General features: G+C 50.1%; 2 protein-coding genes across 5 annotated transcripts in view; one reads left to right on the top strand and one right to left on the bottom strand.

Annotated features, from left to right (window-relative positions):
• Stat3 (signal transducer and activator of transcription 3 (acute-phase response factor)) overlaps positions 1-3,229 on the top strand; it is a 61,302-nt gene extending 58,073 nt beyond the window's left edge. For 3 of the 4 annotated variants that reach the window (XM_013037955.1, XM_013037956.1, XM_013037957.1), the window contains exons 22-24: positions 1,211-1,253; positions 1,575-1,687; positions 2,679-3,229. In XM_013037955.1, coding sequence (XP_012893409.1) covers positions 1,211-1,253; positions 1,575-1,687; positions 2,679-2,734 — 212 coding nt within the window. In that variant the 3' untranslated portion in view covers positions 2,735-3,229. The remainder of the gene's footprint in view (positions 1-1,210; positions 1,254-1,574; positions 1,688-2,678) is intronic. The other variant, XM_013037958.1, reaches the window with a different exon arrangement.
• Positions 3,230-8,634: 5,405 nt separating this feature from the next.
• Positions 8,635-14,809, bottom strand: part of Stat5a (signal transducer and activator of transcription 5A) — a 22,204-nt gene continuing 16,029 nt past the window's right edge. The window contains exons 11-18 of the mRNA XM_013038089.1: positions 14,449-14,541; positions 13,751-13,957; positions 12,799-12,893; positions 12,576-12,706; positions 11,696-11,851; positions 10,415-10,466; positions 10,028-10,132; positions 8,635-8,824 (exon numbers count right to left, since the gene is read on the bottom strand). Of these exons, the coding sequence (XP_012893543.1) occupies positions 8,662-8,824; positions 10,028-10,132; positions 10,415-10,466; positions 11,696-11,851; positions 12,576-12,706; positions 12,799-12,893; positions 13,751-13,957; positions 14,449-14,541 (1,002 nt within the window). The 3' untranslated portion in view covers positions 8,635-8,661. The remainder of the gene's footprint in view (positions 8,825-10,027; positions 10,133-10,414; positions 10,467-11,695; positions 11,852-12,575; positions 12,707-12,798; positions 12,894-13,750; positions 13,958-14,448; positions 14,542-14,809) is intronic.

Raw genomic sequence — 14,809 nt, 5'->3', positions numbered from 1 at the left:
TTTTTTTAATCTTTCTCTGTCTATAATGTCAGCTCTCCTTGGTCAAATAAGTTGGATTTGTAAATATCAGAATCCTGCCTCAGTAGTTCCTTTGGAATTGGAATGTTTCTTAACAAGAAATAAACTCAGATTGGTCATCTGTTGCCATGTCAGATATCCTGGTCCTACAGTTTCTCTCCCCACTCCTCTCTCTTTCTTTTGGGCCACAGCATTCCCCCTTAGCTTTTTCGTTCAAGGCTGGCACTTTACCACTTGAGCCACAGCTCCACTTTCAGATTTTTGGTGATTAAATGGAGATAAGGTTCTCACAGACTTTCCTGCCTGGGCTGGCTTTGAACCACAATACTGAGATCTCAGCTTCCTGAGTATCTAGGATTACAGACAAAAGCTGACATCCAGTTTATAGTTTCTCTTTAAGCCCCAAGTTATGTCCTCATTTCTCATGGCTCACCCACTCTGCCCCCGGGCCTCCAAGGTGATTTATTTAGCAGTTGAATTCTCCAGCTCTCATTTTAGAGTGGTCAAGACTCCTTTGATGGCAGCAACTCCTTCTCTCCCCCTCTTCTTTTGCCCATGAGAGCATGCTTTACCCAAAGTCTGTTATTGAAGATGTCTCTGGGCCTGGGTATCTGTTGTCAAGTTGGGACAGTTGTATTGTACTACAAAGACATCTCTCCTGGACATAAAAGCTGCTTTTTGTTTGATGCATGTATCCAACTGGGCAGTCACCAGTGCTCTCAGTTTGTGAGAAGAGCAGTAGCTTTGGAACCTCTCTCTAGCACCGGTCATCTTCATGGTCCCTTCACATCTCTTAGTCTTGTTGGAGTCTGGGCTGCTAACCAAGGATGGCACAGTTCTGTCCCTACATGCAGAGAAATTAACTAAGAGATACAAGCTCAGATCACAATCACATGACACTGGTTAAATATTTGCATCATTTAGGGAAGAGTGAACCAAGTTAGCTCTGGCTCAGGTGAGCCACAGTATGCTTCAAAGTCTTCAGAGCTCAGGAATATTTTAGGAGAGAATCAAACTTCAAACTGCAAATGTGACGGTGTTAGGTAGTACATGCTGAGGGAAGGGAACCCCAGGGGCAGATGAAGGCTTCCAGAAACTCTCTATGTAAGGATGAAGTGAGTTCTGTTGACTTGGCTCCTTCCTGCTCTACACGCAGAGTCACAATCAGTAAACCCCATTTTCTGCTTCCCAGGTGCTGCTCCATACCTGAAGACCAAGTTCATCTGTGTGACACCGTAAGTAGTTTCCTTTCCCAGTTTTGTATTCATTTCTAATGTCTTCAGTCACCTCCCACCCCACCCCATCCCTGAGCCCCAGGAATAGGGGGGACACTGGGTAAGAGTTACCCTGTTGCAGGGGTTGGATACTCCTGGGCTGTGTTTAGTGCTCAGAGTGACCTTGTGTGTTTAAAAAGCTTGAGCTTTTATTTTTCTGTTGGAGACCAGAGTTTGATGGTTTGTGTGTGTGTGTTTTGTTCTTTTTTTTTTTTTTTACCCCCTCCATTGTGTCTTGTCAACCCGGCCCTTTCCCCTCCTGCCGCTCCCCATTTCCTACAGAACGACCTGCAGCAATACCATTGACCTGCCGATGTCCCCCCGCACTTTAGATTCATTGATGCAGTTTGGAAATAATGGTGAAGGTGCTGAGCCCTCAGCGGGAGGGCAGTTTGGTAAGTATTTGGTCCTCAGATTTTCTTGTCCCTAAGAGAGAACTTAGTCCCCTTTGAGTGATGCTCAGGTATATAGAGCTGTATTGGTAGGAGGAGACTGTCGAAGTAGAATGCATGCTGTGTGTGAGTGTAACATTTCCAGCAGTAAAAAGAAACAGGTGAAATGATCATTAATTTTCAGTAAAAAGAAACAGGTGAAATGATCATTAATTTTGCACTGGTTCTGGGGCTTGAACTCAAGGCCTGGCCACTGTCCCTGAGTTTTTTCACTCAAGGCTAGCATCTACCACTTGAGCCATAGCTCAAGTTTTTGGTAGTTAATTAGAGATAAGTGTCTCATGGCCTTTCCTGCCTAGACTGGCTTCAAACTGCAATCCTCAGATCTCAGCCTCCTGAATAGCTAGGATTACAAGTGTGAGCTACTGGAATCTAGCATTAAAGTCAATTGTGTATGTGGTATGTGTGTGTGTGTGTGTGTGTGTGTGTGTGTGTGTGCACATGCCAGTATTTAGCCTTGAACTCTGGGCCTGGGCACTGTTTCTGATCAAAGTTAATCAATACAAGACATCCAACAGGCCATCCGTCCAGCATGTAGAGAAAAATCAGTGAGCTGTTTTTTCATTCCTTTTTTTTTTTTTCTTTCCCATGCTAAGTCTTTGAAACAAAAGTGGGCTCTGGACATCTCTAGCACGTTTGATTTGAACTAGACTCATTTCAGGCATTCAGTAGCTGCATGGGGCCAGGTCACACAGGGAAGCTTTAGATCTTATTGAAACAAGATGAACTGGGGATAAATAAGGTAGAGAACTCCCTGACCCTTCTAAAGGGCAAGGCCCTGTAGGGAGGGAAGGCTCAGGCCTTGCCTTGACCTGAAGGATCAGGAAACTGGTTAGCAGTAGTGGCCTGCACTCTGACCTGATCAGTTGGGGGCTGTGCCCTGTCAGCTGCAGGGTCAGGTGGCTGAAGTAGCATTCTCTGTCTGTCTCTGCAGAGTCGCTCACCTTTGACATGGAGTTGACCTCGGAGTGTGCTACCTCCCCCATGTGAGGAGCTGAGAACGGAAGCTGCAGACATGTGATCCAGGCACCTTACCCGTGTTCCACCGCCCCTTAAGCAGCTGAACCCCAGATCATCTGAAACTCTTAACTTTGTGGCTCCAGATTTTTTTTTTAACTCTCCTACTTCTGCTATCTTTGAGCAATCTGGACATTTTTAAAAATAGAGAAATGAGTGAATGTGGGTGATGTGCTTTTATGCAAGAAGAAAGTAAGGGATGTGGAGGGGCAGGAGGAAGGAAAGGAAGTGTCTTGTATTCTTTTGCTCCCCTGCCCTTCTTGCTCAGTGGCTTGCTGCTTATTGATAGACAAGTGCCTCCTGGTGCCAGTGGCGTCCTTTTGCCTATTTCTGTGAGCTGATGCGCCAGGCTACCTGGGGACTCCTGGCATTGCGCTTTTAACCCTGCTAATGTCCAAATAGAAAACTATGTAAGCTTCTCGGTTTTCTTTTTAAAATTTAATAATAATAATTAAAGGGCAAAACACACTGTAGCAGCATAGCCTTTCTGTATTTAAGAAAACTCACTTAACAGCCTCTTTGGTGCTTTAAGTATTCAGCTGTCTTCAGGCTGATAATTTGTATAAACCTTGAAATGGGCTTCAGATCAAACCCTTAAAAGTTATCTGGGGTGGCTCAAGTGGTAGAGTGCTAGCCTTGAGCAAAAGAAGCTCAGGGACAGTGCCCAGGCCCTGAGTTCAAGCCCCAGGGCTGGCCAGGAAAGAAAAAAAAAGAAGTTATCACCCGTGGCTTGCGCCACTCAGAAGGCTGAGATCAGAGGATCATAGTTTGAAGCCAACCTGGGCAGAAAAGTCTGTGAGACTCTTATCTCCAGTCAAACACCAAAAATCCAGAGTGGAACTGTAGCCTAAGTAGCAGAGCACTAGCCTTGAACAAAAAAGCTCAGGGACAGCACCCAGGCATTGCGTTCAAGCCCCAGGACTGGCACCAGGGGGAAATAAATTCTCAAATTATGGCTTGGGTTTCAGCTTTGAACTAAGCTCATTTAAGGAAAAACCAAACATCCCAGACTCTTTATAAACTATCTGCACTGGAATGTGTCATCCATTGGGTAAGGCTGGGCAGAGAGTACTGCCAACCTTTGCTCCCTTTTCCCTGGACTTGGATCCATTTCAGAGCCAGCTTGTTCCTGCAGGTGGCTTATCAGGCCTATAGTCATTCTGGCTTCCTTTCCCACCTAAGCCTGCTAGTAGAATGTCTCCTTCCCCATGTCTACAAAGGCCCCCTGTCTTGTTGCTTTAGAAATCCTAGTCTCAGGACCTTGTGGAAGGAGATGAAGAGGGTTACAGGTTGAATATGACTCATGCGCTGGGGCCCCGGCAAAGCATCTAGTTGAACTCAGGGAATATAATCCTTATCCCAGGTTCTTGGAGATGTCCAAAGGCACCTGTAATTCTTCTTCACCTATTACCATGGGGCATAGGCTGACTGATGAACCTAAGGGCTACCCTTGTGTGAGGGACATATTCCCAGGATCCTTTGAGACAGGTGACTATCTGCTCCCCAGCCTTCCTTCCCCCATGAAGCAGAACAACCAGACCACCTGCACCTGCTGCGGCCTTCATTTCACCTGCTGCCTTGGCCAGTCAGCTTCCTGAGCACTTGGCAGTGTGCTCAGAAGGCACGCTTAGTGACCCTCTAAGCCAGAGGCATGGTGCCTCCGTTCATTAGAGTATCTATGGAGCTCTGTTTGTTTGACACAAATGAGTGAGCGTTTGAAGGTCATGGGGTGACAATCTTCTGTCCAAGACAAACAGGACTTACATTGGCCACCCTGTCCATTTGTAGTATGGAGAACTCCCTTCCCTCCAACACACTTTAGTACACAAATAAGCTGAACTCATAAACTGAAAGAATATTTAGAAAGAGGAGACGGGCTTAGCATTTGGATTTGAACCCTAGGATATCTAGGGCAATGGTCTTGGGCTTCTATGGAGCAGGTCTTGTCAAGTTCAATGCTTTAATTAGGTAGCATGCATATCTGGGCTTACTGACTGTAGGAAAGTTCTAAGGAGTGGAAACTTGTTCCAATTCCTTCCTTAAATAAGACAGAGTCCTCGGGACCTGCGTGCTTTCTCTCTCACTGCTCACTGCCTGTCCCAGCCCAGCCCAGGGATTACTGCAGATCGCTTTGCCTCTATTATAGTAGTTTGTAAGCTGCTGCCCCGGCCACTGCATTCAAATTCCAATGTATACTTCCTAGTGTAAAAAAAAAAAATTATATTATTGTGTTGTGGGTTTTTTTTTGTACATTGCTGTATCTACTTTAACTTCCAGAAATAAAAGTTATATAGGAACTGTCTGAAAGTGTGACAGCTGTGTGTGGGGCTGGTGGTGGTGCTCTTTTCTCTGATTACATTCTGAAAAGACCTTTTTGCACAGACCAGTTAGTTTTTTTTGGGGTCCGGTCGTGAGGCCTGAACTCTGGGCCTGGGTGCTGTCCCTCAGCTCTTCAGCTCAAGGATAACGCACTACCACTTGAGCCACAGCGCCTCTTCCGGCTTTTTATCTTATGTGGTGCTAGGGAATCGAACCCAGGGCCTCATGCATGCAAGGAAGCGCTCTACCACTGAGCCACCTTCCCAGCCCTGCACAGACCAGTTAGGAGCACAAAAGAGTGACCAGGAGACCCCAGAGCTGAGGCTTCATGGCTGAAGTGATACAGGTGGTGGCATCAGCCACCAGCCTCCAGATGGAGGGACTGAGGGGACAGAGTGTCCAGTGGCAGGAAGGTGTCAGAATAGCCTCCTCCCTCCAAGGCTGCTGTATCCTGTCTGGAGTCAGATAAGCTACTAAAGGGGGTTTGTGCAGATCCTGTCCCTCCCCCAGGCCTCTCTTCCACAGTTGGGTCATTATCACTTTCTTTTCAGTTCACTGGGGGGGGGGGGGGGGGGGGGGGTGGGGGGGGACCACAACTTGCATACTCTTCACTGGCTGGTTGATGAGAGGCCCCTAGGCGGTGAGTAGTGATAATTCAGAGAAAGGCCACAGACAGCAGAGCCATCTCTCAGCTTCTCCGCCCTCCTCCACTCACAGGGCTGTGCCATGGTGACTGCTTGTGTGAGAGATACCAGCGCTTCCCTTCCCCTGCCTCTGAGAGATGGAAGTGAGATTTAGGGCTGCCGAGGTGCAGCAGCGCCCACTTTCATCCTGCTCACCCGGCGCCTGCTTTCAGCCTGCCCACCCACACAGCTGCTCTGGGCCAGTCGTTGTTGCTTTGAGTGCTGACGAAAACCTGCCTTCCTGTGGTTCCTGTGGTTCCTTGCTCCCCAAACCGCCACCCAGCTTGTGTTCCTGACTCCAAGGTCCCATCTCCAGGCTGGGAGTAGCCACAGCTGGGCCTGAGGGGTCCACATGGGGAAAGCTGATCCTCTCTGTCCTGGCCAGCCTCTCCCTTTCAGGCCAAAGCAGCAGTTAGATGGTGCCACCTGCTGGTCTCTGGGAACAGGCCAGGGAGGATAGGCTGTTGTCCAGGTTCTCTGCTGCTCTGGGCTCCAGGGGGGCCAGCCATTACTTTGGCACTGGCCCTCAGCTTCAGGCTACAAGATTGCTAATAGCTGATCTGTAGCGGCCTGGACCACAGCTCCAGCTCTGGGCCCCTCCCTAGTCATTCCTGCTCCTTTCTCCAGGACCGCAAATCCTTGCTTTCCTGGCTATGTAACATCCCCCTCCCCCCAAAACACACACCTAGTTCTTTAACCTTTTAAGAAGCACTGATGGCCGGGTGCTGGTGGCTCACGCCTATAATCTTAGCTGCTCAGGAGGCTGAGATCTGAGGATCACAGTTCAAAGACAGACTGGGCAGGAAAGTCTATGAGACTCTTATCTCCAATTAACCACCAGAAAAACGGAAGTGGCGAGGTTACTCCAGTGGTAGAGCGCTCACCTTGAGCTGAAGAGTTCAGGGACAGCGCCCAGGCCCAGAGTTCAAGCCCCATGACCAAAAAAAAAAAAAAAAAAAAAGCATTGCCTTCCAGAGGTGGTTAGTACCTTATACCATAGAGAAGGAAGAATTCTAGCTCCTTGCTAAAACCTGACACGCAGGAACCAAACAAAAGAGCCTCAGTGACCCAAGAAGATTGCCATCCACTCTGCAAACCAGAAAGCAATTTATGAAAAAAAAATACTTTATTCAAAACCAGTTGACTCAAATGTGTGGCCTATATATATATATATATACACAAAGTACAAAAGAATCCCTCTTTTTATCCCCATGTCCCTTCAGAAGTTTTAAAACCTGGGACTCTCAACTTTCTGCCAGGAGCTGCCCCGAGCTAGTGTGGCCTCAGAGGGAGGAGCAGGAGAGGTTGGAGTGAGGCTTTCCCTGACCACAGCCTATTATGCAACTGTGTGACGCCTGTTCCAGGTTCCACCACCCAGCAGGGTGCAAAAAGATCAGCTTTTCCTCCACAGCCTGCAGCTGGTGGCTGGTTCTGCTGCAGCTCCCCACCCCATCCTGACCCACAGCCTGCAGCTGGTGGCTGGTTCTGCTGCAGCTCCCCACCCCATCCTGACCCCCTGCCACTTCCCTGCAGGGAGATCATCAACCCTGCAAGTCTCAGACCCCTGTTCATCCACCATGTTCTAGGCCAGTCCTTCCCTTCTTCCTGGCAAAGCCAAGTTGCAGACAGAGAGACCAGGAAAAAAAGCCAAAGCTTAGGCATGGTGGTTCACATCTGTAATCCTAGCACTTGGGAGGCTGAAGCAGGAGGATGGTGAGTTTCAGGCCAGCCAGGATTATATAGGGAAGGTTGTATCAAGGAGAAGAACAACAAGGAAGAAGGAGGAAGGAGGAAAGAGGAGGAGAAGGAAGATGACAACTGGCAGGATGGTAGACTGGAGGCATGGTTCAAGTGGTAGAGCACCAGCCTCAATGAGCAAGCCAGCTGAATGGGCACACAGCCCTGAGTTCAAACTCCAGTACTGGCATAGAGAAGGAAGAGGAGGAGGAAGGACAGAGGGGTTATAAGAGTGAGATATGAGCTGGGCACCAGTGCTCATACCTATAATTCTAGCTACTTAGAAGGCTGAAATCTGAGGTTTGAAGCCAATGTAGGCAGGAAATTCTATGAGACTTACCTCCAGTCAACCACCAAAAAGGCAGAAGTGAGGCTGTGGCTCAAGCAATAGAGTGCTAGCCACGAGCACAAAAGCTCAGGGACATTGCCCAGGTGCTGAGTTCAAGCGCCAGGACTGGCACAGACAGAGAGAAGAGAGAGAGAGAAAGGAATATGAGAAGGGCATTTCAGATTTGAAGCCCATGCTCTGGTTCAAGGACATGAGGCCAAGCAACTCTGTACACAGAGCAGCTCAGACAGCTCCGACTCCAATGAACCCAACTTGAATTGTTATAGCCTAGACACACTGTGGCGGGGCGGGGGGGGGGCAAGGGGGGAGGGACTTTCTGCAGAGGGGAAAGCAGGAGACCACCACATGCGCATGAGGACAGATGCACACTCAATACACATATATGCATACACAGGAGGCTTCTAGCTCAGGAGTAGTAGCCTTTCCCTATCTCCCTTCTTCTTCTGGAATAATTTCACTTAAATAGCCACTGAGCAGAGAAAGGATAGGTTTGGAAGGGCCAGTTTGCTTGCAATGGCAGAAGCCCTGTGTCCCATGACATTTAGACCCAGGAGAGATCTTGTCCTTGGAGACCTTGATCTGAATGAACAAAAGCTATTGCTGCTGCAACCACATAGCTAGGACAGCAAAAGTGAGACAGGCACCCCTTGTGCACAAGCAAGCGTGCATGTGTGCGCACGCGCGCATACACCCACACACACAAACACACACACACAACATAATGCCTGCAAAGGTGTAAGTATGCAGGGCAATACTACAGGCATAACTGATAAGGACTATTCAGGTTGAAAGTTGTCTCCATAGAGAATCATTCACGACAAGGAGCTTCTAGCAGAGGTGAAGAGGCCAGCAGGTGGGGAAGGGTGGGGGTCAAGACTGTCCATGGGCCGCCGTAAGAGTTCCTCCACATGCCGGGCCACATCCATGGTCTCATCCAGGTCGAATTCTCCGTCCTGGTCCAGGACAGGATCGGGGCTGAAAAAGAGAAGATGTAAGATGAACTCCTGGCCTGCCCCCTTCACCCAGCCCAGAGGTTAATGAGAGCAGGGGAGCTCTTCTCTCACCCCTCCCCTCCCCCAGCTGGGTAGCTGCCAGTCATTGGCTCCCTGGGAGATGCTCCACTTCCACCTGCATGTCTTGCTACCTCACAGGATGATCTCGAAGGAGTTCATTTCCTCTCCTCTTGCTCCTTGCATGTTGATGCTCTAACACCCATGTGCAGGGCAATTCGATTGAATGTCAGCATCACTAAGCATTCTATCTAAAGGTAGATAGCTACTCCATTCTACAGAGGAGGAAACTGAGGCCCAGTCCTGTCAGGAAACTTGCCCTGAGTCACCTGAGTCAGGGTTAGAATCTGGGTCTTTGTGACTCGCACAATGTGGTGGTCCCACTTCCCTTTGCTGTCTCCCAGACCCCAACATGTCCAGTCCAGGCCATGCACAGCTCAGACGGAACTTAATATTTCACCCTGCCTCTACATTACAACCACCCCACCGATAGCGACTCTGGGAAGCGGAGATGTGGCTCAAGCACTGGCCTTAAGCACAAAAGCCAACAACAAGTGTGAGTCCCTGAGTTCAAGCCCCAGTACTGGCATAAAAAAACAACAACAAATGAAGCCAAATCAAAACCCTATTAATAGCTACTCTGTACCAAGTCCTTCCAACAGCTTCACCTATGAGATGGTTGTTCTTGCCCACCATCCTCATTTTTTTTTTTTTGGTTGGTCGTGGGGCCTGAACTCTGGGCCTGGATGCTGTCCCTCAGCTCTTCAGTTCAAGGCTAGAACCCTACCACTTGAGCCACAGCGCCACTTTGGGCTTTGTCTGCTTATGTGGTGCTGAGGAATCGAACCCAGGGCCTCATGCCTGCAAGACAAACACTCTACTTCCCACCTTCCCAGCCCACCATCCCCATTTTTTCAGCTAAAGACACTATCAGAGAAGCTCAGTAATTTTCTCAAGGTCACAGAAAGTACCAAAGGGAGGATGGAATCCTAGTATAGCGATGACCTTACCCTCCCCAGCACAGGCCTCCCTGAGTGGTCTCAGATCCCCAGGATCTTTCATTCCTTTTGCTTACCAGCCCTGCCCCACCCCCACCCCCCGCCCAGGGGACCAGCTGCAGCCAGGCTCCCAGTGCCTCCCCACGGACCCCCACAAGAACACGACCTACTTCTGTGGGTACATGTTGTAATGAGTCTGGGGGCACACTGCTGGGGAGGGCGCCTGGTCCATGTACGTGGCGCCGGCCCCGGCATCTGCAGACGCGTTCACAAACCTGCAGAAGGGAACAGAATGAGGCCAGTGGCGCTGATGTGGGGCGTGGTGACGTCATTTGCAGCGTGTAGAAGGACAAGGTGCCCCACTGAGTCCTGGGGATCTGGTTCTAGTCATGGGGCCCTGGATGCTGATGAAATATGACTAAGCCTAGGGATCCAAAAGGGCTGATCAGGTTCACAGGGGCTCAGGGATGCTGGGCTCAGCAGGGGAGGGTGGCCATGTTGGATGTTGGGGACATAGAAGGAGGAGGAACAGGAGACTGGGAGTGGGTGATACTTACTCAGGAACCACTTGCTTGATCTGTGGCTTCACGTATCCGTCAACTGCTTTAGCTGCCAAGGCAAGAACCATGGTGAAAAGAAAGTAGGAGAGAAACTTGTCTCTTGCCTCCGGCCAGATGACCCTGAGAACTCTCCTGCATAAACTTTCACCAAAACTCTCAAGGATGGCTTCCACCCCTTCTCTTTTCCTTTACTTCCGCTGACCCTGTCCCCACTTCTGCCAAAGAAACAGCCCAAGAAGAAGAAGTAATGTCACAGTCCCACAGAGAACTGTAACAGGTGGAGGAGGACATTGTGCACTGCAGTTGGAGGAACGGTGAAAACCATTGGTTAAGAGGGAGCAGAACCAGGTGCTGGTGGCTCATGCCTATAATCCTAGCTACTCAGGAGGCTGAGATCTGAGGATCATGGTTCAAAGCCAGTACAGGCAGGAAAGTCCATGAGACTCTTACCTCAAATAAACCACTAGAAACCCAGAAGTGGTGCTGTGGCTCAGGTGGTAGAGGGTTTGCCTTGAGCTGAAGAGCTCAGGGACAGTGCCCAGGTCCAGATAAATAAATAAATAAATAAAAAGAGGGAGCAGAAACGGGGTGCTGCTAAGTCACACAATCCTAGCTCAGGAGCCTGAGATATGAGAATTGCAGTTCAAAACCAGCCTGGGCAGGAACATCTATGAGACTCAAGTGGTAGAGCACTAGCCTTGAGCAAAAGAGCTCAGGGACAGTGACCAGGTCCTGAGTTCAAGCCCCAGGACAGGCACCAGAAACAAAGAAAAGGAGCACAGTCAGGCACTCATGGCTCACACCTTAATTCTAGCAACTCATGAGGCTGAGATCTGAGGATAGAGATTGGAAGCCAGCCCCAGCAACAAAACCCATGGGACACTAATTTCCAGTTAACAAACAAAATCTGGAAGTGGAGGTGTGACTTAAGTGGTAGAACACTAGCCTTGAGTGAAAAAGCCAAGGGCTAATGTGAAGGCCCTGAACCAGGACAAAAACAGGGTGGAGCACTATCTGTGGGTGGGGATTATCTGGGCTCCTCCCCCAACTTTGCCACCTCTTCCTCTAGGGTTCAGGAGCAACACCCCAGCTTTTGGCTCAGCAGAGGAGAAAGCTGGGATGGATTTCACTTTCCTGCTGCTCAGGTGTGAACCCTGTAATCCTTTTCTTCATCACAGACACTAGAACTCATAGGGAAATGGCCTCCTGAGCAAGTGCCCCGGCCTGGGGCTCAGTCTAGAAAGGAGAGAAGAGCCCCCCACCAGGCCTAGGACCCACCGAGCACAGGAGTGTAGTACTTGGAGAAGACCTCATCCTTGGGGCGGTCAGGAAACACATAGATGAGATAGTTCAAGTCCCCCAGTCGATCAGCCAGGGACCGGATGGAGAAATCCCGCGTGGTGAATGGCTTCAGGTTCCACAGATTGCGATCCGCTGTGAAAGGCACAACTCATTCCCACAAGCCCAGCCATGGCAGGGGGAAAAGGGGACCCCCACCTGGATCACAAGTATAGTGTTTTTAAGAAAGGTTGCTGCAGGGCTGGGAAGGTGGCTCAGTGGTAGAGCGCTTGCCTTGCATGCATGAGGCCCTGGGTTCGATTCCTCAGCACCACACAAGCAAAAAGAAAAAAGCTGGAAGTGGCGCTGTGGCTCAAGTGGTAGAGCGCTAGCCTTGAGCTGAAGAGCTGAGGGACAGCACCCAGGCCCAGAGTTCAGGCCCCACGACTGGACACCCCCCCCCAAAAAAAAAAAAGAAAGGTTGCTGCAAAGTGTGGCTTTTGCTAGCTGACCCTGGAAGCCCAGCCTGCATGCATGTCTGTTCATAGAAGTGGATACTGGAACATTCTACTCAGCCAATGGGATGAGTAGACACCCCCACAAGACTGGTCATGGCTGAGGGCAGACAACTTAAAGGGACTCGCCCAGTACTTCTACAGTTTAGGGGAGCGTTCAGTGATTTTACATTCTCTGCCATGGAGAATGACAGGAAAGGGCTACATATTCAAGCAACATTCTTCCCGCACTCTGAGCTCTACTCTTGCCCTCTCCCCTCCCCCAGAGAACCTTCTACAGAGACAGGCCTGGTGGACAGGGGGAGCATGGGAACAGCAGATAGGGTCCCTTTTACTGGGCCATGATGAGCAAAACGTGCACTCACGTGAGTCAAATTTCCAGGCGATGGTGATGCCCCCGATTTCTGAATCGCTAAAACGTAACAGGAAGGTCCCATCTGGCTTGTTGATAAGCAGGTCGTGGGCCTGTTGCTTATTCACAAAACCTAGGATGGCGCTGGGTTACACAGAGCATTTGGTGTCATGGCTGCTGTCTCTGGAATCCCCCCCAACATGACCTGTCACCAGAGCCTGTGCCCCAGTCCTTACCCATCATTCCAGTGGGGTTTGTGATGCTTCTTCAACACTTCCATCACCCCGTCAAACCACTGCCAGAAGGTGTAGTTCCAGCCAGGCAGGTTCTCCTGAGAGCCCCAGGAAACCAGCATCAGGAGTCACCGAGGCCCATGAATCCGGGCCCTTTAGCCCCTACCAGGCCTGCTCTCACTTCCTCCAGCTGGCCCCCAGCAGTCCATAAACAATCACAGCCCCTTGCTGGTGTCCGAGGGAGTCAGAGTGAACTCTCCCCATGTTTCTAACACAGGAATGTGCCACAATCCCTTGGGTAGGAGCTGTAAAGAGTTATCCAGGCTGGACAAGCCTTTTACGGACATTCCTGCCCCATCCCCTCATTGACAGCTGGGCAAAACTGAAGCACAGAGAGTAGAAGGGACCCAAATTAGTTCAATTAGATCTTCAAATTAGATCTAGGATTGGACGGAAGCTCTGGGTTTCGTCCATAATTTTGCTTTGGCTTACTACACCAAGGGCACAATTCCTTATGATCCCTGGCTTACATTTCTTTCTTTCCTTTTCTCTCTCTCCTTCCCTCCTTTCCATCCTTCCTTCCTTTTTGTGTTGCCAATACTATTGCTTGAACTCAGAGCCTAAGCTCATTTCTTTAGATTTTCTGCTGAAGCCTGGTTCTCTGCTACTTGAGCCATATCTCCACTTCTAGCTTGTTGAGGGTTAATTGCAGATAAGAATCTCACAGACTTTCCTGCCCAGGCTGGCATTGAATCACAATCTTCAGATTTCAGCCTCTTGCTACGATTACAGGCCACGGGTGCCCACCTCTTGTCTACATTTCTTTGGCGTTTGAGCCCCCATCTCTCCTGACTCTTGGAGAGGGTGTTTGGGGATGGAGGCTGGGACATAGCTCTGGACACAGCTTGTCAGAACCCTGCTGATAAAGGCAGGTAGCTGGCAGCCGCTTGCTCACCCTGTTGAACTGAGACCAGGACACGGACATGCTGCTGTAGTCCTCCAGGTGGGCGCTGCTGCTGTTGAACAGCTTCTGTGCCAGGAACACGAGGTTCTCCTTGGTCAGGCCCCGGTTGCTCTGCACTTCAGCCTTAAATTTCATGTTGAGCGCCTCGCACAGCTGTGGCCACAGCACTTTGTCGGGCACAGCAAATGGCACCCTGCCCTGAGAGGGAAGGAATAAAGGGGAAGAGAAGACAGTTGAGGGAGAAATGTTTACACCCATGTCACCCCCACCCAGACCCAGAGCCACCCACTAAGAAACGGGAGATGTTCAGAGACCCAGAGAGAGAGGGGGTCTGAGAACCATCCAGAAAGGAGACACAAAGAAAGACAAGGGAAAGAATAAAAAGAGGGACAGGAGAAGAGGAAGTGTGAGCCAGTGGGATTAAGACCCAGACCAGGACAGTTGGACAGAGATGAGGGATCTCAGCCATAAAGCAAAGTAAGAGCAGCTCAGAGTCCAGTTCAGGATCCTAGAACTTAGCCAGACCTCGGCTGCCCTTCTCAGCTCCCCCTCAGCTCTGCTCTGGTCCTGGGGTCTGAAAAGGCTATTCAGCAGGGCCTTGGGGAATTAGGACCCTTGGGAATGTCCTAAGGCCTGAGGGGGGCAGAGGTGGGGGGGGAAGGGCAAGTGGAGGCTCCCTGGGGACTCACTGGCTCTGCAAAGGCATTGTCCCACAGCACGGTGGCAGTAGCATTGTGGTCTTGGCTGCCATGAACAATGACGACCACAGGTAAGGACAGCGTCTATAGAAGTCAAAGGAATAACTGTTGGCAAGATGTGAACAGCATTTTTCCCTCATTCCTCTCCTACCATTCCAATCGCAAGCCCTGCCCAAGAATCCGATGCACAGGCAAACCAAAAGAACATCCCATTTCTTCTCAACCTACTTGTCTAAGTGGTATGGACTTAAAAGAGCATGGCGGGCCGGGCGCTGGTGGCTCACGCCTGTAATCCTAGCTACTCAGGAGGCTGAGATCTGAGGATCGCGGTTCAAAGCCAGCCCGGGCAGGA

This window comes from Dipodomys ordii, unplaced genomic scaffold (assembly GCF_000151885.1).
Source record: "Dipodomys ordii isolate 6190 unplaced genomic scaffold, Dord_2.0 Scaffold7, whole genome shotgun sequence".
Taxonomy (NCBI): Eukaryota; Metazoa; Chordata; class Mammalia; order Rodentia; family Heteromyidae; genus Dipodomys; species Dipodomys ordii.
This window is presented reverse-complemented; position numbering and strand designations above follow the sequence as displayed.